This window comes from Rhyacophila brunnea, unplaced genomic scaffold (genome assembly GCF_057557595.1).
Source record: "Rhyacophila brunnea isolate RB1 unplaced genomic scaffold, BYU_Rbru_1.0 scaffold_10, whole genome shotgun sequence".
In the NCBI taxonomy this organism is placed as follows: domain Eukaryota; kingdom Metazoa; phylum Arthropoda; class Insecta; order Trichoptera; family Rhyacophilidae; genus Rhyacophila; species Rhyacophila brunnea.
Genome location: NW_028232752.1, coordinates 36,918,311 through 36,943,246, shown reverse-complemented (window position 1 = coordinate 36,943,246; position 24,936 = coordinate 36,918,311). Strand labels below are relative to the sequence as shown.

Sequence of the window (24,936 nt, the reverse complement as noted above, 5' to 3'; positions counted from 1 at the left end):
GAGTAGATGAATGTTTTTTTATACTGTACAATAGAAGTTTTAAACACATCTACCGAATATTTAAACGGATGAGACCCTGTAAGATAAGGTATAACTTATAATTACTATATTAAATATCTACATTTATACAAAAGTATATTCAATTTTAAGCAATATTTGAAAAAAGGTTAGGCCACGAGAAATTTGATAATCACTACCTGAGTGAGTGCGATAGGCTGCAAAGAATTACCAGAATTAAAGGGTAGACTGTCTGGGCAATATGAAGTGTGGTAAGGTAATAGTAGTCCAATGCATAATGGCCTGGTAAATTATATAAAATACTACATAACTAAATTAATACTTTTTAAGTCGGTAGATATTTCGGTTGTGACGCCGTTATCAAGACTTTAACTCATTTAGTGCTGACAACGCGAATGGCGCGTTTGCATTACCTGGCCATTAGATAATATAATTGACATGGTATTTAAATGTGGTAATTAAATATTAATTAACAGGTCAGCAGTGATTGTGTTAATCGTGTTATAACCGAAATAGAATAATTTACATTATCATTATTCCAGCTTTTGTATAACCATCTGTGAATCATTATAGACATACCTACCTAGTAGCTGACACTACTATGAACCACATTTATCACAATAACATTACTTCCCATCTTCAAGATAGCGAATTATAAAAGGTCACTAAGTAGAAAGGTATCTAATAAATTTAATGCCTAAGGTTAAGGTACTAATAAAATTATCTACATTAAAATAATTAAATACTCTTTATCGTTTAAGGCGGCCATTACAAATTGCTTAAGAGCCTCTGAATAAAATTATTTACAACGATTATCCTGAGGCATTTGACTTAGTCGTTGTACGACCATAATTCAGTTGATGTCCTAAAGTAGTCATTTAAAACCTTTTTATTTATAAAAAATAGTATCTAATTGTATTCCAAATTTATATACTTAGGCTATAGGTATTAGTAATGATTAAGAATAATATATTTAATCACTACATAGATATAATAATATATGATTAATTCGTGCATCAATAACCAATAGTAGATATACTGCTTATATGTAGTTATAATTGAAGTAAGGACAAAGTAATGGCAAAAGTTGAAATTTAAAAAAAAATGGAAACTACTGAAAAACCAAGAGTATCATAACATAACTGTGACGTCTCTTTTATTAATATATGTACCTAACTTCGGTTTCGTCCGTTACACTATCATATAAAATTCATATTGTTACTTATAACATGTAATTTAAACTAACAGTCATTTATTCATTCGTAGACAAAGCTTCCAAAATTTTGAACTGAACTTCTACCAGTATAAGTTTCCCATTGGCGAATTTGCGAAAATTGATAAAATTAAAAGAGTTTCTTCTAATAGGGTGTGCTTTAATTACGATTGTTAAGTCATCAAATATCAAAGATATAACTATCTCAAATATTATATAACATGGGATAGTAGGTTTTCTTTGATACCATAAGACTTAATTATGTTATGTTTAATTTACAAGACAGACAGTTATGTTGTACCTAACTAAATAATGTACTTATATAATAAAATCAAAATTCATGAACAAGGCGTCATCTATAGCTATACGATCAACTTGCTATATATATTTAAGTATATATATTTCTTGACATCTAGTTTATTTTGAAATGATTATTTAAAGCAAAGTTTTTAATATAATATGCAATATTTTCCTGGAGAGTTTCATCATAATATTGTGGTGTTGGATTTGTATTGCTTTGAAAATCATTGATTATCAGTTACGTATCACTGAACCAAAGAAAACGAGACTAAATTCTTCTTAATATGAACTCTTTCTTGAGTTATTTTTAAATTACTTAAATTAATGTATTAGCTTCTTTGTCCTTAATAAAGATGTAAAGAATGTCTGGCTATTCACTTGGTATGTGATTCATAGATAATGATCTAAACTCAAAGGACCACATCACTTTGGAACATGTGTTAAGAATAAGAGTAGAATAATATCTTTAATGTGTTGTTAATACTAAATGTGTCTATTTTTGTATGAATATTTCAATGACGTGTAACAACATTTGTTAAATATGTTGTAAGTATGTAGGTATATATTTATATGTGATATATTGAAACATATATTTATCAATAATACAAATGTAATACAATATGTAATCATAATATAAAGATCTTTTTCTTTCGTTCCGTCGTTTTGCGAAGGTTGGCAATCATCAGAGCGATCTGCACCTTTGCGTCCACTATCTGAAATAACGAGATAGTGTTTTTTTGAAACCATTTTCTTAATTTTGTAGTCATGTATTCGTTTTTTATCCTCCCTTTTTATATTTCTCCACTATAAGATGAATTGTAGGAGTTAGCAGTATTCACAGTGCAAGACATGCCCAAAATACTTCAGTTACTGCACTACATGGAGATTGGAGAGTAAGTAATAAGTACAATTTTAGCTGCGTTTTAGTTCTCTGTTATACCGTGTCATTTGTTATTCACGATATTTTAAACATACATACATTTTTATACAACAAAAATTAAAAAAAAAAAACTGGATCTTTATTCAAGGTATGTGCTTCTGGATGGAGAAAAGTAAATAATCAATTATGGTCTTAAGTATTCGTGTTAATTTGATGACAAACAGAACGATGCTTTTTCTAGTCACCCAATTAAAATCTAGCGATGAAACATAACGCAAATATATCAATAATTGATGAGTAAGAATTCAACGTAAATGATTAAGCAATTGCTTAAGATTTCTTTTACTTACGATTGTATTTTATCCTTCACACGAATTTGTTGAGTAGATTAATTAGAATTTTATAAATATATATATAATAACAAAATATACACCGGTATTGAAACAATTTATTTTGCTAATTATACAATTTCTGCGATTTTTTTTTATTTTGCCCTTGCTATTTTAGACTATAAACGGGCATTGCAGTTACTACAGCTGAATAATTGTTTTGTAGCACAGACATAATGGAATAAAAAAGCAGTCAAACTACTTGAAACTAGATGAGTTCTTTATTATTTTTTTTGGATTAAATACCTATGTACTTAGGTGTTATGTGTTTCGATTTAGGTACTGATAATACTATGACTTTCCACCAAGTAGGTAGAGCATTAAATTAACGTCATAAAAGTGCCAAATAAATCTGTTGCTACTTGCTACCTATTATAATTCTAAATATTATAACTTTTGACTCAAACTGAATATTAGAGGGACAGAGCCGAATCTTAGTCTAGGCGGACTAGGCAATTGCCTGGAACCCAAATTTTGTAGAGGCTTGGATGAGACATAATTAGAAAACTTTTTTAATTTTTGAAACGAAAGAACGCTTCTGACTATCAATGATATGCCTCTCATATTATATTGTCGATAATTCGGACAGTAAATTTTGAAAATTATAGGAGTAATCTAAACCAAGAAATCAAATAAAATGATATTTTATATTATACGGGGGTACATGAAAAACATCCCTTTATCCCAGTATAAATTGAAAATTGTCGATTGGCAGTCTAAAAGACCTACAAATCTTTCACACGGAAATGCTATAGAAAACTTTCCAATTGGTCGTTTAGAAAATCTATCAAAAAGAACTTGAATCTAACTATCAATGGAAAAGTTTTTGTCTATCAGAAAAGTTTAATAAAAAGGTCTTGAATCTTACTCCCAAAGAAATATTTTAAATTCGTCACTTTTAACATTTAAAAAAAGGTTTATATTTCGTCGCCGAAGAAAAAACCCAATAATATATAAGTACATTGTTTTATCTGAGAAAATATGATCACCGTTAATATAAATATTATTATTTTGCGAAAAGTCCGAATCTTACATCATGCATATAGCATGTGGCTCGAAAATCTCTTAATCTAGCCCTGTAGATGGACTGTAGCATAAATGCGTAAGACGGTCATTAGAATCGATCCTTAAGGCGTATAAGTACCTACCTACTTAGGATGCGACCTCTCCAACCGCAAGGACTTGGACTAAACAACCAGGGCCACTGGATTCCGACGATATATAGGTATTTACATAATGTCTGTGGCTATAAGGCCCGGGGATATGAATGTTAAACAAAATACTGATATTATTATTATTTACCTATTGCTAGCTGCTTTAGCGGATACAAGCACTGCTTACGAGTTCATATGGTATCACTTAGAATGTTTACATATCACTGAATTACCTTAAAAATCATCTAAGTTTGGTTGGATGATAAGCATCAGTGGCGAAGATTCGATAGTGAGCGATTATTAATTTTCAAGTGACTTTTTACTTACCAATATTGATCAAAATTGATTCATGTATGCTTATTTCAATTAAACAAACAGCAAGCATATAGTGGAATCAACGGAATTTCAATGAAATCTTTGGAATATTTCGACTATATATTACGTACGTTGCAAACCTTCAAAACTATGGCATAATATCCTGTGTATGGTAGATAAAACCGTCGCAATTTATATTAAAACGTTTATTTTATTCATGACCATAAGTTAAGATTATGATGATTATATTCAAGTTCATTTATTTCAATAAATAAGTGAAGAAGACGTCATGAAGCGAAAAACAAAATCTTCTACAGATACATTTTTTTGTAAAACGTATGTTGTCTTAAATATTCTTTCGTAAAAAAGAACTGCGTGTAAAATCCATTGTGTTTATTCTTTCACAATGCATTATCTGCCATACAAGACAGGTTTATAGTGGATACTTAGTAGGTGGCAATGCACGTATATACCGTACACGACTGATGACTGTATTGATTCCTAGTCTAGGAGAATAACGCCGAACTATTGCTATGTGGTCTAAAAGTGACCGCACACCGAATTTAAATTAACTTTTGATTTCAATCTTTCACTTTTTTAATTTTATTATAAGAATAGTGGTCATACAACTGAATAAATTGAAATAATACAATTCTGTTATAATTAGTTATATCATTCAAAAACACCTATGTAAATATCTCTGACAATGATATTTTTGGTAAAGATGTTGAATCTTCTTCCATATGAAGCCTTTTGCGATTTGTCAATAAAAATGCACTGAAATAATAATATTGGCAGAGAAATAAGTAGATAATATTAATCTTTGTTTTATTTCAGACACTTGCGTATGTAGGTAAACAATCATCGTAATCGGATTGAGTAGAAATATTTTGTCTCAAAGAAAAATAGATTAATATTATTATGTTGCACTTAATCAGCAGTCTTTATTTTCAAATTGAAATTCACAATGATTGATGTATATAATAATAATTATTACTCATTGATATATTACGTGATAGATTTTTTTATAAATTTTGGACCAATCCTTGAGTGTGTTGATAAAATAATTTTCCTCTGCCTGAGAGCATGATCTTAAAAATAAATGTAAAATTGAAACCAAATTTATTTAGGTATGTTTAATGATTTTTGGCACCGACATAATAAAGTTGGTAATAAAATCAGTAGGCTTTATAGTATAAATATAGATAATAATTAAACCTGGTACAAGAGCAGAGCGGTAAATAAAATCTTTCGGTAGGCTTTGATCATAAAGATTTTAACTTACCCAGCAACGTTAAACTTTTAATGACTAGAAGAAACATGACAATTTTTACGGTGCATTAAAGTAAGATTAACAAGTTTTAAAGACTATTTCTGTTATACAATATACTTACCTACTTTTGAGTTCATAGTACTATCGAGGGCAGTCATAGCAAACCTATGGGACGCGAGATGATTTTGCATGGCACGCGAATATTTTATTTTGGAGAGAAAAAAAATACCTACAATCAAAAATAAATACAAAAAAGTTTTACAAATAGTAATATTAAAAAATAATAATTACATAGCCATGCGTGTTTTCTTCAGTTTTTAATATTATTTTTACCAATAAATAAATACACAGGCCTCATCAGGCAACGGGGAAAGCCGCGCTACCACATTCTGATTTTGATCGATTTACAATACTTGAGGTAACTAAAAATAAAACTATTCAATCAACACACCTGATGAAATTTATCGGCAGTCATTCAAATATAAACATCTGGTTGATATTTCACCTCAAACATAATCGGTAAAAATGAAAAACCATTCAGTGATGGGGAATATAATATATGAAAGAAACGTGGTTAAAATGCTATAATGGTCTTTTGCGAAAATTTTGAAAATAAGGAAAAAATATTCAAAAGATAAAATATATACCTTCGGCCACAAGTGAAAAATAGAATCTCAATAACTCAATTAATTATTGTAATGTTTAAACTTTTTTTATAGCATTCTGAAAAGTTATTTTTTCACTTATTTCCCATGAACTGTCAGACTGTCGAAAAATAATATTTTGAGAGATTTTGGCACGCGTAGGTACGTAAAAAGGTTCGCCCACCCCGATCTAGAGAATGCCGTAAAACATATTTTTTTAAATGTAAATTTATCGACGCTGGACGTATGAAATCTCATTGTATTAATATTGTAAAGATGTATTTTCATAAAAGCATAATATATTTTTTTAAAAAAAAGTGGATGCTAATGCTTATTACTTATCGGTTAATGTTTGAAGTACCTAAAGAAAATACGTAAGTAATATAAATTGGAGAGATTTTATACTGGATCGCAATCTTCAATAGTCAGAAAGTTAAATTACTGGTAGGTACATATCTAATCAATTTCTCTCGATGAGTTTCTTGCACTCGTTAAACAGGATATACATTACATATATACGATTGGGTCACTGCTGCCCAAAGTACAAAGAGCTATACATAATTTCTGGACGATATAGACTGCTCACAGTCATATGTGGCTGAAAATGATGGAAAGAGCCATTTGCCTTTTTTCAAATATATGGAAACTTTTGTTTTACGGTCACCTAAAATTGTGAATACTAAATTTATGAGCTGATCTTTAAGAGTTTCATAATTTCGTAAAATTTGGGAGCTGTTCTATTTACAGTTAGAATATATAGGTATTGCAGCACAATTCCCAATAGCTATTTAAGTTTGGTCAATAGCACTCTGATGTGGTACATCAGTTGGGAAACTCTAGCGCATATTAAACCTAATTAATACTTATTTTTGTCTGCTACCAGTGGTGATAAGTCATGACTGACAATATAATACTAATATGTACCTTCAATTAAATTAGTTAAGACGGTACATCAGTGAAACGGTAAATAATTTTCAACTATAGGTGCGACGATATTTTGGACTCGATGGCAACCAGAGAGCGAGCGTCGAGCTGTGAACACGTCAATTTTTTTCGTGATGGCGACGGGGATATTAATTCTTAAATCGTGTAAAGATGACTAAAAACGTTACCAATTTACTTTAAAAAGAAAACATGTCAATGAATTTATTATTATTGTTACTAATAGAACAATATACAGAACATTAAATGTACGCATGTTGGATTTACATGACAAATTATATTTCGTTCGGCACGCGTCATTTACACAATCCGCGCATCGCTTAGCCACCGATCTTTTTAGACCATGCCTCAACTGAGGTATAGCCTTAATCAATAAACAATTTGATTAATTTAATATTTAGTGGCGAGATTTGAGTTCACTAAAAATCAACAAAAGCTGTTCACAACATAGCTTGTCACTTCGCGAACACGAATATCACAGTCGTTTCCCATTCCCAGACTGCTCGACATAACATTTATGGACGTATACAATTGGATAGATAGTTACTAGATAGATACTATATTATATGTAAGTACATTTTAGCATTTTATTATTAATATACTCGTATTATGCTTTCACCGTGAACGAGAGTTAGAACATTCGTTTCGGCAAGTGATATATTATAACAATTTGACTATATCACATTATATAAACTACAAAGTGTTGACATGAAATCGTCTTTATATTATATATTAAATTTTCGTAGCGTAAATATATGGGAAATTGATATGAGAATGAAGTACCTATAATTCATCTGAAGAAGATATTAAAAAAATTATATTTAAAGCCATAATATTATGTACTGTTTTAAAAATTTAATTAAGTATGTTGCATTTAGGTTTTTACAAAATAAGTGACATTGCACAGCGTATAAAGGCTAAATGAAAATCGATGCATATTGATTGAGATTTGTACCTATATAAAAAAAAATTGGAGGGTCAAGTATTAACCGTTAAACTACGCGAACATCAAACGTGACGAAAGGCAATCATATTATTTATTAAATATGGCAAGTTTATATTGTAATATAATATATTTTTGTATTATTCTATAAAATTATTAAATATTAAGGAAGTAGTAAGTACTCACGTAAAACATGTTTACAATCAATTAAAATTCTATATTCACTGTCTTATAGCATACAGTATTACAGTCCATAATTATTAGAAATAAACACGTTCGTACTTTCGTAGAAAAATAGTTGGAAGCTCATTTTCATAATGCTTGTTAACTATGAAAACATATTTAAACAGGTGTTAAATTTGTAGTTAAAAGGTGTTATAATTCTCATAAAATATAGTATCTATTATCAGATTATCACTGTAATCAAAAGTTAAAATATCAAATTTGTGCGATGATTATTTTTAAACATTTTACACGCTTACAAAAAATACTTACCTAACTTTTCTTGATCATAGTTTAATTTCGTTGTAAATCAAAAACTCATAAGGCATACGTGCTTATCTTAATTTAATCTAAGCACTAATGCATTAGATAGCTTAAAAAACATACTAATGTTCCCGCCATAGTGTTACGGAATGTGTTAATGGCTTCAAAAAACCGCGCAATTACAGTAATTTATCTATGGTCCAAAAAATAAAATTAATCGGAATGGAACTTACAGTTGGCAAGCGGCTGGTTACCATCATTCTGCTCCCATTACAAGCAGTGATAAAACGTCACATCCTAGCGGATAGGAACAACTTCATTATTCACTTAAAACGTAACAAATTTTACTATCAATTTACGGGATAATTTTCTAAATTGCAACACTAGAAATAGCTCACAACGTATATTATGGATTAAGATATTTAGTCCAGTACATTATTCCACGGTCAACTTCATTAGTACGAATTTTCAAATTAAGAACATATAAAAAATTGACCAAGTTGATTCGTTTTTTCATACAATTATATAGCCACTGAAAAATGTGTAACTATATCATAAAATATACATTCTAACAGGAAGTGGGGAGGTTTTTTTACACACTAATATAGGTACATACTCTCTATTATTTATTTCGTACACATCCAACCGCACAATACAAACATGTCATCATCAATCAAAAGTGCGGATGTCCGCAAACACATACACACACTTTTGAAATTTTAGCGTTGAATTTAATTAACATCGCTTTTATGAACACACCACGGTTTTCTGATTGTTATACAAAAGTAGCGGGAAATTCAAAATGTTTCCTTTTTTGTTTGATACAAATAAATCACTGAAGTTTGTCGCAAAGTTAGACGGAATCGTTCGGACAGTGGCGTACTCGCGCGCGGGCGACATCGAAGACACAAACACTAGCGCCAATCTGTAGCGGGCCGCTGGAATGTTATACCCCCCCTCCGCGTTCTTTGATGGTTAACCTCCTGTTGCAGCAGCTTTCAACCATATCCAGAGCTTTTGTTACCGACATACCTACATACATTATATTATTATCAGAAGTGGTGCGATATTATAATGTTAAAGATGAGTAATGGTAAGGAGAAGGGGTGCGTGTTAAATTAAAAAAAAACTGTATACACTACAGCATAGTATTATATTTATATGCATATTAAAAAAAATATATTAATTAATAATAATAAGATTTTTTTTCATGGGCCGAAAAGTCTTGCTGTGTGACTGTTATACTATTTCGACTAGAACGTAATAATACCTACTCATAATATTGTATATAGAGTAATGGGGCAAAAGCGGTAGGTAATAACTAGAGACCGCATTACATGCAACATAAAAAGTTTGAAATATGCATGAAAAATGCTTAAAATATGCATGAAAAGTGACAAAATATGCAACATTAAATAATAAAAAAATAGGGTACAACAGGCGGGAACGGCGCTAATTGTTCATGAATTTCATTAAAGAAAACCTAATCTAACCTTACCTAACCTAAGCTAACCAAACCAAATAAATAATCCAGTATATCGGCTATTTTTACAACGTTTTTATTAGCTCGTATTCTTGTTTGTCCGGTGATTGTTTATCCAGTACAAATCTTGCAATCGATTTTCAACTAACTTCCCGACTAGCTAAACATTTGAAACTTTTAGAATATATCAGAACACGATGCCAATGCATTCTTTTAATACTTTTAGCCATCTTTAAACAGAATTGAATTCATTTTCAGTTAATTCTGTTTTGTATGGAAAGTTATTTCAGCAAAATCCGTAAAAAACCGTAGCAACTAAACTATGAATATATACGTGCGTTACACAATAATTAATTAACAATTATTTAACATTTTGTTATTCTTGTCTTCGACCACTCAATATATTTTTATACGTGAAAAGGACCGTTCCACATCCACTGAGGCAATGACATTAATAATGGACGACGCACTCAATACAGAAGCTAGCAAGTAAATTCGCGCATTCGCATGTATAGGTAGACGTCACGCAATTTCCATTATGCGATATCACGCATCGGGAATTTATAGCAATATGACCTTTATTGTAATGGCGTTACAGCAGTGTTTCTAATGTCAATGTTCATTTGAGCGAACCCGTTCGAACCGAACCATTCGGCAGACCCAACAAAAAGCATCAAGAATTTATAGCAATATCACCTTTATTGTAATGGCGTTAGAACAGATTATGCCATTCGGCAGACCCGACAAAAAAGTGAGTGTCATTTTCTTTTCCAGATGATTCGTCCATATTAATGTAATTGCACTGAGGTAACTGGGCAGTATTTAAATTTGGGTGCTATGTTTGCACTTATTGTTTCTGGCAAAAGTTCACCCGTCCCATTAATAAAACTATCAATTTGACACAAAGGTTCAAAGCCTGGGTTATTGTTCAAAATGTTTTCAAACTGTTCTCTAAGCTTACGCTGGAATACCTCTGTAATATTCTAAATATTGTGAAAATATTCATCATCACTAGATTTTAGGTAAAATATACAATAACCGGTGAGAATGGGCTAAATATGCAAATGCATATAATCCGGTCTCTAGTAATAACTATGTAAATTGAACAAAATGAAAGCTTTATAGTGAGCAAGGGAAAAGTGAATAATAAAATATATTTATACGTGAAAGTTCGTCGTCGCACGAAGTCGTCATATCTCTATCGGATTCGTGAGTACTCTATGGGAAACCGCTGTAATCCTGTGCACCCATTAGCCGGCCAGCCGGTATAACTCGTGGCGACGGCCAGTGGCTGAGTATAACCGCACGCAATTTGTATAGATTGTCTAGGGAAAAAAGAGATGAAGCGGGTAAAGAGTACTAAGGCGAGGTAAGTTACGCACGGCCTTTGATGGATCATCGTAGCGAGTTTCACCGGCTGGCCGTCTAATGGGCACACAGGCTTAGTTAACTTGATGATTGTCCAGTCAGTTGTTTTATTTAATAATTAAACTTACCAATCTTGTTGACCAATTCAACCATAATCATTAGATACATACATCAATAAGACGAAAATTAGTTAAACTAAACAAATACCAACCAGTGGCATTCCCCAGGTGTTATTTTACTAATAAAATAACAGTTATCTAGTTTTAATGACATTGACTTTACACACAGAATAGATTAATACAATAGAAATGTAAAAACTATTGCTATGGACCAAAGTCATAAGGCATGATTTACTGTTTACTTTTATACACGTCTCTTACATATTATTAGAAATAATATCATTATCCTCGTTGGATTTTGGAATTTACTAAATTTAATTAAAATATATATTCGCAGAAGTTGTATAATATTTTTTTAAAGACGTGGTATCAAATAAATAAATAATTGTATAACGGCTATGGTGGTACTGTTCGTAGTAGTCACGTATAATAATATATTATACAGTATAGCCACTTAAAAAATCAAAGTTTTTCAATCAAATTTGGAATAAGAGGATTGATTTAATTTTTCAAAAATAACTGATATTATGAAACAAAAATTGTAAAATGTAATAATTAATAGTAAGCATTGACTATACCTGGAAGGCTAGATGCTGGCAACACATACAAGGTACTGTTACTACTACTAACACCGGCCCATATTATTTTTATTTCACGGATGTACATCACATTTCATATAATGATTTCCACAATCATCCATAAATTTCATCTAAATATGTATAATTAATCGTTATTAAATAATATAAATAAAAAATAATATAAATGGATATTTTTTAAAGAATAGATAAAACGTCATAAGGATTATGTTGGTGTAAAAATATAGTATATGTAGGTAAATGATTCTGTAAGATGGAATTCTTAGTTGAAAAGATGTCTACTTACGTATGATGGCAGGCAGATCCGCGGAATTCGTAAACCGCACCGTGTATGCGACCGGTGTAATTGCCGGTGTTATTTAATTCTAGTGCGGATGTTAAACCAGGGGTGTGGAGTACACCGTGAGAAATCTATTTGCAAATATTAAAATTTAAATATATTCACTTGCTATAATTAGGTTATTTGTTATTTTAATTTTAATAATGGGATATAATAACATTATTATTATATGCATTACATATTCTGTTGCATTGAAAGGTAATTTGACCACAACACTGAAAGATCACAAAACCAAACGATGTATTAGGAGGTGTATAAAATTACGCGGTATGCTAGAGCAGCCAAGCTGGCCATAATGACAATGGGAGTGCCAACCGCCGGATAAATGCAGTGTACTCATAGGGCAGTAAACTCCCAAAATATCACTTTAAAACCCGCTAAATTGACTAATTAATCAAGTTATGTGGAAGTACGTGGAGACATACATAGAACTAGTGGCTGAGAAAAGTAAAACGAACTATAGGATGCTTTCATCCGCAAAAAGTCTAGTAGTATTAGTATTAACTACTTAATAGTAAATACCTAGTAAGTATCACTTTTATAATCAAAAGGAAAATAGAGATTAATCTTAAAAAAACAATTAAAACAAATTGAATAAGTGTACAAATTGCTATCGTAATACATATAATAATATAGGTATTATATTATGTCTAAATAAGAAAAATATCGAGTCGATTCGAAAATTTCATAAACAAATAATAATGTAGAAATTCTCTAGAAATAGGTTGTCTAGGTAAAAGTCGTGCAGTCAACCATATAGGTACCTACCTCGACGGACAATAGTACCTACCTGTTTAAGTAAGCAAATATATATCCAATATAGGGTTACCAGCCAAAGTTGAAGCGTGGCCAAATAGTCATATTTGCTCACAAGGCGATCGCTTGTGGCTCCACAGGGTAAAATTATATTATAGGATCATACAGGCAACTCAGGAATAATGGAAACTGAAATACCTAACGGGTGTGGAGTAACAGTCAACCGATCTCGAGTATTGAAGAATATGGGATAAACTTAAACACGTGTCAAGAATACAATTGTTCATGCTCATTCAATATTGGTGTATTTGAAGGTTTCAACACACATTATTGCACTCTATAATATGTGGTTCATTTTCGTAGGACACACACACATTCAAAACCCTGTGTAAAAACATAGTGTATTGGGGTATAGACTATCGGAATTCTATTTATTAATCTGTCATCATTTTGGAACAAATACCGATTTTTTTAAATGACCAATGTGGGATTTAGCCTCGTACCGGCACTTTACCATCTACTCTACAACGTGATTAAACATAATACTTCTCGTAGTATCCTGGTTTAGTGTATAATAATTAATAATATTAGTTGCCATTACATTAAATCGTATTTTAATAAATGTATTGTAAAATTGTGAACATTGGATTTCTTCTGTTTTTAACAACATATTATTAGGTACCATACAAAGTTTTACTACTATTTTTTTTGCCATTTACACCCTTATTGCAAAGGTACCAGAGTTCATTTTTCAGCCACATTCATCGCTATGCATTTATGTTAAGGATATAATGAATATTGTATGTGTATACCCTGATAAGTGACGTATATGAATAAGTTAAACTTACGATACTGAGTCGTTTTATTCTTAATATGCTTTTTACATTAGGAAGTCAATGATTTCAACATTTTATAAAGACGTACCGCATTATAAGACATCATGATAACTATTAATTTTTTGCTCAATCGCTTCTTTACAATAATTATGTCGACGACGAGTTAATAAAAATCAAATTGAAATTAGTCCACAAAAAACAGTGCAAGCATTAAATTAATTCCGTTCAATTAATGTTAATGCTCGATATAACATTAAAAATACGACAGATGTAATTCCACTCACTACCAAAGAAGAAGTTATGTAACACTCTGATGCCGTATTGAGTACAGTTTACAAAATACCTGAGATTCGTTGCCATAAAAAATGTTACCGCATTCACGGCCATTCGGTCAGAACGTTCGGTCAACCCGGTCAAGATTCTCATACAAAATGGTATTTTTTTTAATACAACCTCCCGAGCAATGCTCTCTGTTCTTGCGAATGGTTGAACGTGGGATGCTGGTATGCCGTCAATACTACCATGCTTTGATTAAATAATTACAATTTAATTAATCTAATTGCATTAATTCGTTTTTAATTAACTCATTTCTCATGTATATGTTAGTAAAAAATGTATGTATGGTATTAGGTACCAACCAAAGCTTTATAAAATGATCTACGAACAAGATTCAATAGGTAGATATCATATGATATTGTATTTCTGTTAAGTATAATATAGGTAACTGCTTTTGCAATGGGATGCCAATCAGAGATGACCATCAGCAACTCAAGCTTTTCTAAAATTAAAGTATATTTAAATAAAAATGAACAGGCAAGCCAGGTTGAGGTTCTCTTCTGGCATCCGCAGCACGTGGCCGAGCCGGGTCCAACGTCGCCTCTTCATTCTCAGCGTGATGAGAGGCTGCTTGGTACGTTCTCTTATCTCCTCGTTGCTCCTAAAGTCATACCACCCCACCGCACACCCAGTATCCGTCATAAAAATCTGTTTTCGAAGCTCAGTAAATACGGTTGCTCCGAGCTTTCGTAAGGTGCCATGATTCGCCACCGTAAAGCAGCACTGTCAGAATCATCGAATAGGTGGCATTTAGTTTTGACCGAGTTATAGTACCTAGGTACTTATAATTATTTCCATTTTCCAACCGCAATTCAACGAACAATAACATAAAATGTAATTTAATCATCTATAAATCCACAATACCTAATGAAAATGAAATAGTAATAACCAAAAATACAAAAACATTATTTTTTATTTATTTAAACGCTGTTTAATTGTTTTATTCTTTAGAGATACGGAACTATAAAAATGCCTTGCACAAAATATGCCCAAATTGATTTGGTGTGCGTGGCATTGTATTGTTATGTGGTTATCTTAGCAACAGGAGTGGTAGGTGTATCAATCAAAGGCTTTTGAAGATTATTAAGAACTTATATTTTATTCGTCACTAAAGTGCACAATTATAAAGTATGAAATACAGGAATACAGATTCAGAGATCAGATCGTGTTTCAATTAAATACGAGTATCAAGAATGAATGTCACTAATAAGAGGGGTTACTCTCCTTATATAATAATTACACTTGTGAGTATCAGTGATGCGGTTGAATACGTGTTTGTTAGATATCACGTGTTAGGTTAGGGGATTACATTAGGGTTGATCAATACAATACAATATCGAAATCGATTTATTGATTTCGATGGGGTGAAAATAATACAATAAAATGCCCTAAAAGTAATATGTTGGTTTTCACATGAATTCAATGAGTGTAATGAAACTTGCAATAAAATTAGATTCGCTTACTATTAAATGGTTAATAGTACTATAGAATATTAGACATACAATACATCGAATGGAGTAGCTTTGATTACAAATAAAAATGGGGTGGCAAACTTGGCAATAAATGTTCAATACAATAGGGTGTTTACCCTCATTAGCCCACATGATAGTCACTACATGACAGTATTAATTATAAGGAGCATCGTGTCTAATTTATTATCCTTAGTATGCCGATGCACTGTACCATGACAGTTTGGCATAGGGTTGAGTTTGCCGATGTAGGAAAAATATTGAAAAAGGTTAGATGGATATTATATATCTCATAAACTATAAACTGCAGTAGGTATCTACTGTTGGTGGCTGTTTTTTATACTCCCCATAAAATGCGGATGATAAGGAAAATATGTCATATCCGTTACGAATTCTAGGATATACGTTTTCACTCGCATTTTTGTGGAAATTAATTTTGGTTTATTATTTATTCTCGTAACAGTAAAAGGAATCCGATGTTTACCGCATATTTATGACTGAGTTTCTTCGTTGTTTTTTTACGTGGGTTTATTTGAAAAGGAAACATGCAATCAATCATAAAGCTGTTTAGTATGAACTGAAGGAGCATATTAATATACGTTTTTTTTTATTTATAATAACATGTTTCCAAGTGCTAATAGATCTTAAGTAGCTGATTTTATTATGTATGTGTATTCTTAATTAAGTGTTATAGTAGCTAATTACCTAATTAATATGCAGAGTAAAAGTATGTGCCTCTTCTGTTTTTCTTTCGACCATTAACGATCTTAATAATATTGGTATTAACAGATTTTGTTTTTACGAGAAATGGATGTCAGCCACTTGCTCAACCTATTAGGTCGATACCCTGATTCATACACAAATAATTGTGAAATAAATATGTGTACTTTGCCAGACCCAGGATTCTAAACCACGACGCTATAGGCCAATGCTTAAGCCACGCGGCCATCGTGGGTGTAAAGATCCTGTTATGCTATATGTCAGTGCTTAAAGATATCGAATAGACTTATTCTATAATTTGTTTTACGTTCACTCGTTCACCAACTTGTATATGATTATATAACACGATGAGATCAAACTGTTCAATAGTTTTATGTGTATAAATTCAAATAATCACAGGTAAGTACATTAATTAATTAACGATAAATAGGTATGTATACTTACTTGTAAGTTTCCATGAATTTTTTTAAAAAGCTTTTATATTTTAAAAATACTTATGTATAAAAAAATACATGAAAATTAACTACTTAATTAAAAGAACGTACATTTACAAAAAGTGAACGATTACGGCTTTCAGTGTTAAGTGTGCCACACGTAGGAACATAAATTCGTGCATAGCTACATTCGCACATGTATAGGTAGACGTCACGTGACAAAATTTAGCAATTTCCATTAGAAGATATCACGCATCGGGAATTTATAGCAATATCACCTTTATTGTAATGGCGTTAGAACAGTGTTTCTTGTGTCAATGTTCATTTGAACGAGTGATATTGATATTAAAATATGAATTATGCCATTCGGCAGACCCGACAAAAAGCATCGGGAATTTATAGCAATATCACCTTTATTGTAATGGCGTTAGAGCAGATTATGCCATTCGGCAGACCCGACAAAAAAGTGAGTGTCATTTTTTTTCCAGGTGCTTCGTCCATATTAATGTCATTGCTTACCAGTGATAAATTATGAAGGCTATGGTGGCACTTTTCATAGTAGTGGCGTATGTATAAAATATAGCCTCATAAAAAATCAAAGTCTTTCAATTATTACCTGTTCAATTATTGTAATTATTATTTATGAACGCATCAAATTTGGAATACGAGGATTGATTTAATTTTTTAAAAGTAACCGAAAAGCCCTGACTACCGTATTGGTGTTTACAGTACCTTAGTTGTAAGAATCTATGTAGTACGCTAAAACAACAAAATGCTGCATTACTATGTTTAGTCAAATTTGGAAAATATGCTAGTAACGTGAAAAAAAAATATCGCTTATAAGATGTCTTTGACACGAGAAAAGATATCTCGTACAAAATAAATTAGGAATATTTTAGATTAGCACCTCAGAAGACGAAAAAAATAATTAATATGATTCTGAAAGGATTTTTTTAAAGTTGGATACGCCGGTAAAACCTATGTCTTTAAAGGAGTTCGATCATATTATAAATATGTTTAAAGAATTATCAAACTAAGATTTATGACGCCTTGTCTGACTGGGCCACATTATATTGCACACGCTTGCAATGAGGTGGCTACGCTATTGTCAAGTATTGGTACTATGATTGTGTAATGTTATGATTTTCATCTGATATGAATGACAATTTCCCTGATTTAAATGAAAAATTTTGGGCACGTTAATACTCGAATTTTCACGAAAAAGAAGGTAGGTAGGAACGAGTATCTACTTAATATGCCATGTTGTACCTTGTACATGCTACAGGGCATTTATCATGGCAAGCTAACATATATATTCTGTCAGCGGCTCTAGTAGTAAATACTAAACGGAAAATACAAACACTAATTATTGCATGTGTCGAGTCAACATGGGAAATTTTCGTATGAAATATATGTACCTACTTGTAATTAATACACAGTGGCGGCGACCCACAAGTTTTTCTTATTAGGTACCTACCTACTTATATTAGTATAGACGGAAAATACGTAAAACTTATTTCATAGCTTCTAACTACTGTATATGAAATCTGAACACTCTGACCTTGATACTAGCAGGACCGATGTCGACCGCAAACGATCATTTATAGCTAATGTGGGTAGGTACCAGTGGCGAAGGGTGGAGGTAGGCTCTTAAGATCCGCCATAAACAGTGCACATTAAACTTTTTCAGACATACATATTTGTTTTCATTCAAATAAGACTACAATTTACAGATAGTGTTGGTTAGTTTTTAAAATTCAATTAAACTCTGAGAAACCAAACGATAATAGATAATAGTCAAAATTACATGTCTATCTATAAAATATATAAAATTATGCAATTAAAACATACATAACTTTGAATATTTTATAAATAGAATGCTATTTTTTATTTATTATAGTTTGGTTTAGTCAGGGCTTAATGAATTAAAAAAAATAACCAACAATATGTGTAATATGTATTTTTAATCCAACGAAAACAAATAACTATGAATGAAAAAATGTGCACAATTTTGTCGTTTTGCCCAAATTAGACCAAAACTAATATGGTTTCGTTGAGGCAGGGTTTAATTGATTTTTAAAAACTAACTAACACCATCTGTAAATTGTAGTCTTAGTTCAATAAAAACAAATACATATGACGAAAAAAGTTTAGTGTGCACTATTTATAGCGAATCTTAACAGCCTACCTCCACCCTTCGCCACTGGTAGGTACTTAATATATAAGTATGCGGATAAAGTAGGTTCATATCTATGTAATATAATATTTGTTTAATCTATGCAAGTGCTTTCCACTTTCAGTATATTGTTATATTGCTGAGACAATATATTTTTTTTAAATTGGTAATGATCGACTTAAGTTTTAAAACATGCATTTATAATTTATCCTCGATGTGTTAAAATGAATTCAAATTTCACAGAAGCATGCAAAAGAAAAAGTTCAACCCTGGAACGTATTATAAGTATCTTTATAAATAACATAATACAGTTTATATTAAGCATCATCAACCAACAGAATAGTAATGATTGGGTAAATCATCACAAATAGCATATTATTACGAACCACCAGTGTAAAGATATCTCAACATACAATCTGCTATGATAAAAGTTTGCTTATTAATCATATTTGCTAAATACTTTGACCATTTTGTAATGGATAAGCAAAAAGTATGCACATGTTTTATAGCCAACTGGATTCAGACTAGTAATCCTTTAATGTGAAAAGCAGAATTTCATTGTCACTTTTCTTCTACGGATTAAAAAAGATACGATAGAAATGACAACATATAAGAATTTGATTATAGTGCTCCAAGTTGGACGGTAATATCATGTTTAAATTTATCCGGAATTTTGAATATCTAGTAAATATGATCTTGATATTTTAATTTAATACTATAAAATGTAGTTTCATAAATAATATAACTTAAACATCGTGATAGCTATTTTATTATTTACATTAATAATATTTCAATTAAATACCTACAGCAAAATGGGTTCAGGTACGTATTTCGAGTTAAAAAATACCAAAATTCTGTATCGTTCAACCGGTTCGTACCTACACCATTGAAATATTATAAACGCCGAAAAATATACCATGGCTGGAACGGACGGTAGGTACATGAATTATGCGTGTCAACACTTCCACCAAAAATGTCATGCTATTATGCCCTGAATAATAAATTAATTAACATTAATGTTAACATAAAAATGGCGGCCGTGCGGCAGGTATCCCGAGGGGGGCATAAAATTTACTTCAATATAATAAATTATGCATGGACATAATATTAAATATTTTTTTTGTTCAAATTATTATGTATTCCTGTAAAAGTGGTGGCAGTTAGCAGTTTACGAGAAAGAAGGATACGTTTCTGCATAATTTATCATGCTAGAATTTTCATGACAGAAACACTTTTGCTGTTTTTTTTTTAATAAAAAATGCGTAGGATTTTTTTAAATGCACGAACTTGTCTGAAAGATATCTGAGCTTTTAAGCTCGGCAAGCTAAAATGTTTTTCATAACATGCCATTTTTCAAACGTTTTCATTTTTTCTGTTTCGTTTTAAATCCTTTCTGCGTATTCAGCGTTTCAATTTTCACAGATATTATGCAAAACAGATGGCTGGGCCAGTCTCACGACAAAGACGCTTCTTCCTTCCACGTGAAAGCATTGAATATTTTGACTAAGGGGGTTACATTATTTTGTTGTACCTATATGTTTCTTTCAATATACAAGTTTTTAATAATCACAGAAAAATCAATTCATACCATGTAATTATTATTATATTATTAATTGAACTAGAACTCTTCTGCCCCTAGAATATCTCGTTATAAATTAACTATACGGTGCACGCAAACATAACCACTAATCACATTCACTGGTAGTAACTACAAGTTGTTTGTATGGTCTGTCCACATAATCATGCAGTATAGCGTGCGACAACCGGATGTTACACGCTACGGAGTTTGAAAATTCCACAGTTTGCCGGCATGACTGGATACGATTCGAACCTAGCCTAATATTTTACCACACCTCGCAACTACAACCGCGAACCCTGAACTTTACTGGGTACATTCCCCATGCACAAACTCTCTGCACCTTGACTCTAGCAACGCTTAGTCTGTAACCATAATCACACCACGTGTGAGTTCATGCGAGCTGGCGGTTCCGATAACGTTAATTATAATAATATTAATATCTTAGGTTGTTAAAATGAAGAAAAAGATAAATTATATATTTATGTAAAATTGGTTCGAGCATTTTAACTGGTGTAGAAGGGCGACATGTGGGCGAAAATTCATTATTTCAAAATATCGGTATGTATCAAAAATAAAGAAACATGTTAAATACAATTATTCATTAATCAGATAGTCAAAGAATCCAGACAAAAAAAAATATTGAAAAACTATTGTTGTCCTCCTATCTAAGATAAAGTATAATATTTAAAAGTTGGTTATTAAAAGCTACCTTTATAAGATGGATAGAGTAGACGATTTTGTAAAAACCTGCTCTAAGCGGATATAAAAATAATTAATTTTGTTATCATTAATTCCTACATTTCCGCTCTTAAACGCTCGATTGAGCATACAAATGCGTCGTTCATACAGCCAACTAATAATAAATTATTTTTAACTGGCTACGACTTTGTTATCGCATTGTTATGATTTTCTTTTGTGATTTTATTAAATTTACCTGTCCGTTCGTTGAGAAGCATCATGGATGCACCACATACAGAAGAAATAGATAACTATTAAACGCTACGATAAGTCATTGGAAAAACATAACGACATAGCTACCCAGGATAGGGATTCTTAGAGGTGGACAAGCTCCACATTGGATTGTCATACTAGAGGAAGAAGGTTTAAAGGTCACGCTTATATTCTCATATTATAATTTTATTACTTACGGATGAAAATTAACAATACATAGTAGGTATTGAGACTAGAAAATTCTCGTATTCAAATAATTTAAATGAGTGAAGGTAACACTGAAATAATTGATTAGCGACAAGCTTTCGCCACTAGCATAATATTTAGTGGAGTTGACTGAGTAGACTGCAGAGGAGGGCAAACTGCGGCCCGCGGGCCGCATGTGGCCCGCCGGGTATTTTTTTGCGGCCCGCCATCATTAATTGTATTTCTGATTACGAATAACCTTTCTATAATTAAAAAAAATATATTTAAATATAATTAAAATTTGTTTAGCAATAGTACGCGATCCATTTTCAATAGATATTGATAGTGTACCGACAGAGTTATAATATGAGATTATTGATCTGCAGTGTGACACTGATTTAAGAGAATTGAATCGTCGTGAAGAAATCTCCAAATTTTACAATGCCCTTAATTCAGACAAATTCGACCAACTTAAAGATTATGCAAGAAAAATGTTCGTTATTTTTGGATCAACCTATATAATTATGTGAACAAACATTTTCGATCATGAACCTTAATAGAAATTCTTTAGGATCAAATATCTCCGATGCCCATTTACCAGCAGTTTTGAGAATATCAACTACAAAATTAACACCTGAATTTAAAAAAAAATGTACAACAGTTTCATTCTTCTCATTAATTTTTTTATAATGTTTATTTTTCGTGATAATAAATGGTGCATATCTAAAAATGGTATTTTAGTTGCGGCCCGCCGCTTATTTTGAATTCTTGAATTTGGCCCTCCATCCAAAAAGTTTGCCCCCCCCCCCTGGAGTAGAGGGTAGAAGGCATTTTAGATGTTCTTTTGCGGTGTTTTTTTCGACTGCCGTTATTTCCTTTTTATATTAGTGGCCAGGTAGTTACTTTGGAGATACCATGATTTGATATAAGATTGGGGAATTAACTGCGTTACTCGGTCAATTTTCGTGACTTTAATGTTTTTTTTCTGTTGCCGATACGTACATAATATACTCGTGGGTCTCTTCTGCTCTTGTAACACTTTTGCCTGATATCACGAGGGATGGTTTCCAATCCTGGTGTTCTAATACATTTGAATTTACATGCGCCTGTCAATTACCTACGTGGTCACAGCCATGATTTATTCTATATCGGAACCGTTTCCTCGTGTCAAGCCTATCAGGTACCATTAGCGAGGGGCGCAAGACCAGTCAATGCGCTCCCCAAAGACGTAAACATTTTCGGTGACGTGCTGTGGATTTTGCATTCGAAATTTTATTTTTCTATATAAAAATGTAGGTCCTTTCTTAATAAGTATGTTTTTTTATTAGGTATTACTATTATTTTATATATTCTCTTCTTCTCTCTTGTGAGTGTAATATTTGTTATAATGTAAATCTCATGTTGTGCACGTCTTGAATTTAGATTTGTTATGTCCACAATGTTTTGTTTTCTTAAATAAATAAATACATATTGGAAATATTTTCCGGCACACTGTTTATACGCAAAAACAAATTTAGATACGAATGTAGAAGATGAGATTTACGCGATAAACCAGCAAAACTAAATTATTTGGAATTGGCAGTGATCTTTTGGTAAAAATAACTAATTGTATTTGAAATATTTTTTTTCTATGTATGCGTAAAAAAATATATTGCTTGTAACTTGTATTTTGGTTTAAGGGTACGTCCCTGAGAAGGCCTGTAATGTATTTTCTCAAAAAACTATTTTTATATCGACATGAATGAGCTCGTTTCGCATAAAAAACTGCTTTGTTGTGAGATTATTTTTTTCAATAATTCTGTGAGTAAATAATTACGCGATAAATTTGTAACCTCATACGCTGTCCTTTTGCTCATGTTTTGCTTATACGTGGCTGAATAAAATTTTCCAATGAGTGCACCCTGTAACACTGTAAAAAGCTCCCAGACGCGCCCTGAATACCTTAGCTAACTCAATTGATTATACATTTGCATCTCTTTCGTGTGTATTCAATCGTGCGGAGACAGACGCATGGCTATATTGTATTATGTAGCTTGCTTCTGATTTGGATGTTGAGACGCGTTTACAGAAAGGCTTTGATTTTCGTTTGGATAGAGACGGTTGAGAAAAGCTCCGATAAGCCTATAGCAAGTTCAGGCGTAGTACTTAATACATTAATAGTTATTGTGAAATAAAGTAATTTTCTACTTATAGACATCATTCTAACGCTTTATTTTTGATGTGTTCATTGTTCTGAAATTATTATTATAAAATTTTGTATGGCAGCTTTTATTGTTAAATCGTAGGTATATTATAATAACATTATAAAACCTAAAATTTTTATTAGTGTTTGAATTATATATTATTTATATTAAGTATATTATATAGATAATGTCGTTGCAAGTAGAATCAGGATTTGATGAGCATCTAGGTAGATATTCATCCTTCACTGAAAACCGCCAAAACTCAACCAGCACAGTGCGTCACTAAATTGAACTATGGTGAGATAGAAATATAAAAAAAAACCGCCCTTGCATCTTGGTCACAAGTTCTTAGATTACGCATACACTTTAAAAACCTTTAGAATCTAGAATATAGTTATACAATATACAAATCTTAATTAGTAATATTTTCCTTGTATGCCATCGCTGTTCATATTCAAAGTTCTTTTAAATATAATAATAATTATAATAATAATCCAACAATATCTGAGTTTCGTCGTCCGCATCAGTGTTTCCCAAAGTGGGCGATATCATCCACTCAGAGATACATTTTAACTCAGTCACGAAAAGAAATGTTGTCTATATTATTTCCTATCGCTGGAACAATACAGTGGGGCAGCGATGGGGGTGGGCAGTGGAGCAAAACGAAATCAGAAGAAAAAATTGAAAAACCGTTAATGTGTTGTGTAACATGCAGTTAACTTTGTAGCTATTACCTACTACACTTTCCAAATAAACATGGTCACAATAATTATGTTAACTAAAAAAGAAAACCGACTGCAAATAATGAATCACAGTGATTTAAGAATACTGATAATAAAATGGAGTT

General features: G+C 31.6%; 1 protein-coding gene across 4 annotated transcripts in view; it reads right to left on the bottom strand.

The window, feature by feature from the left end:
• LOC147079175 (EGFR adapter protein-like) overlaps positions 1–24,936 on the bottom strand; it is a 325,930-nt gene that overhangs the window by 90,918 nt on the left and 210,076 nt on the right. Inside the window, exon 1 of one of the 4 annotated variants that reach the window (XM_085954016.1) lies at positions 8,791–9,467. The exons of the other annotated variants lie outside the window; for them this stretch is intronic. Within the exon in view, the coding sequence (XP_085810142.1) occupies positions 8,791–8,817 (27 nt within the window). The 5' untranslated portion in view covers positions 8,818–9,467. Of the gene's footprint in view, positions 1–8,790; positions 9,468–24,936 lie in introns of those variants that run through there. 4 annotated transcript variants of the gene reach the window in all.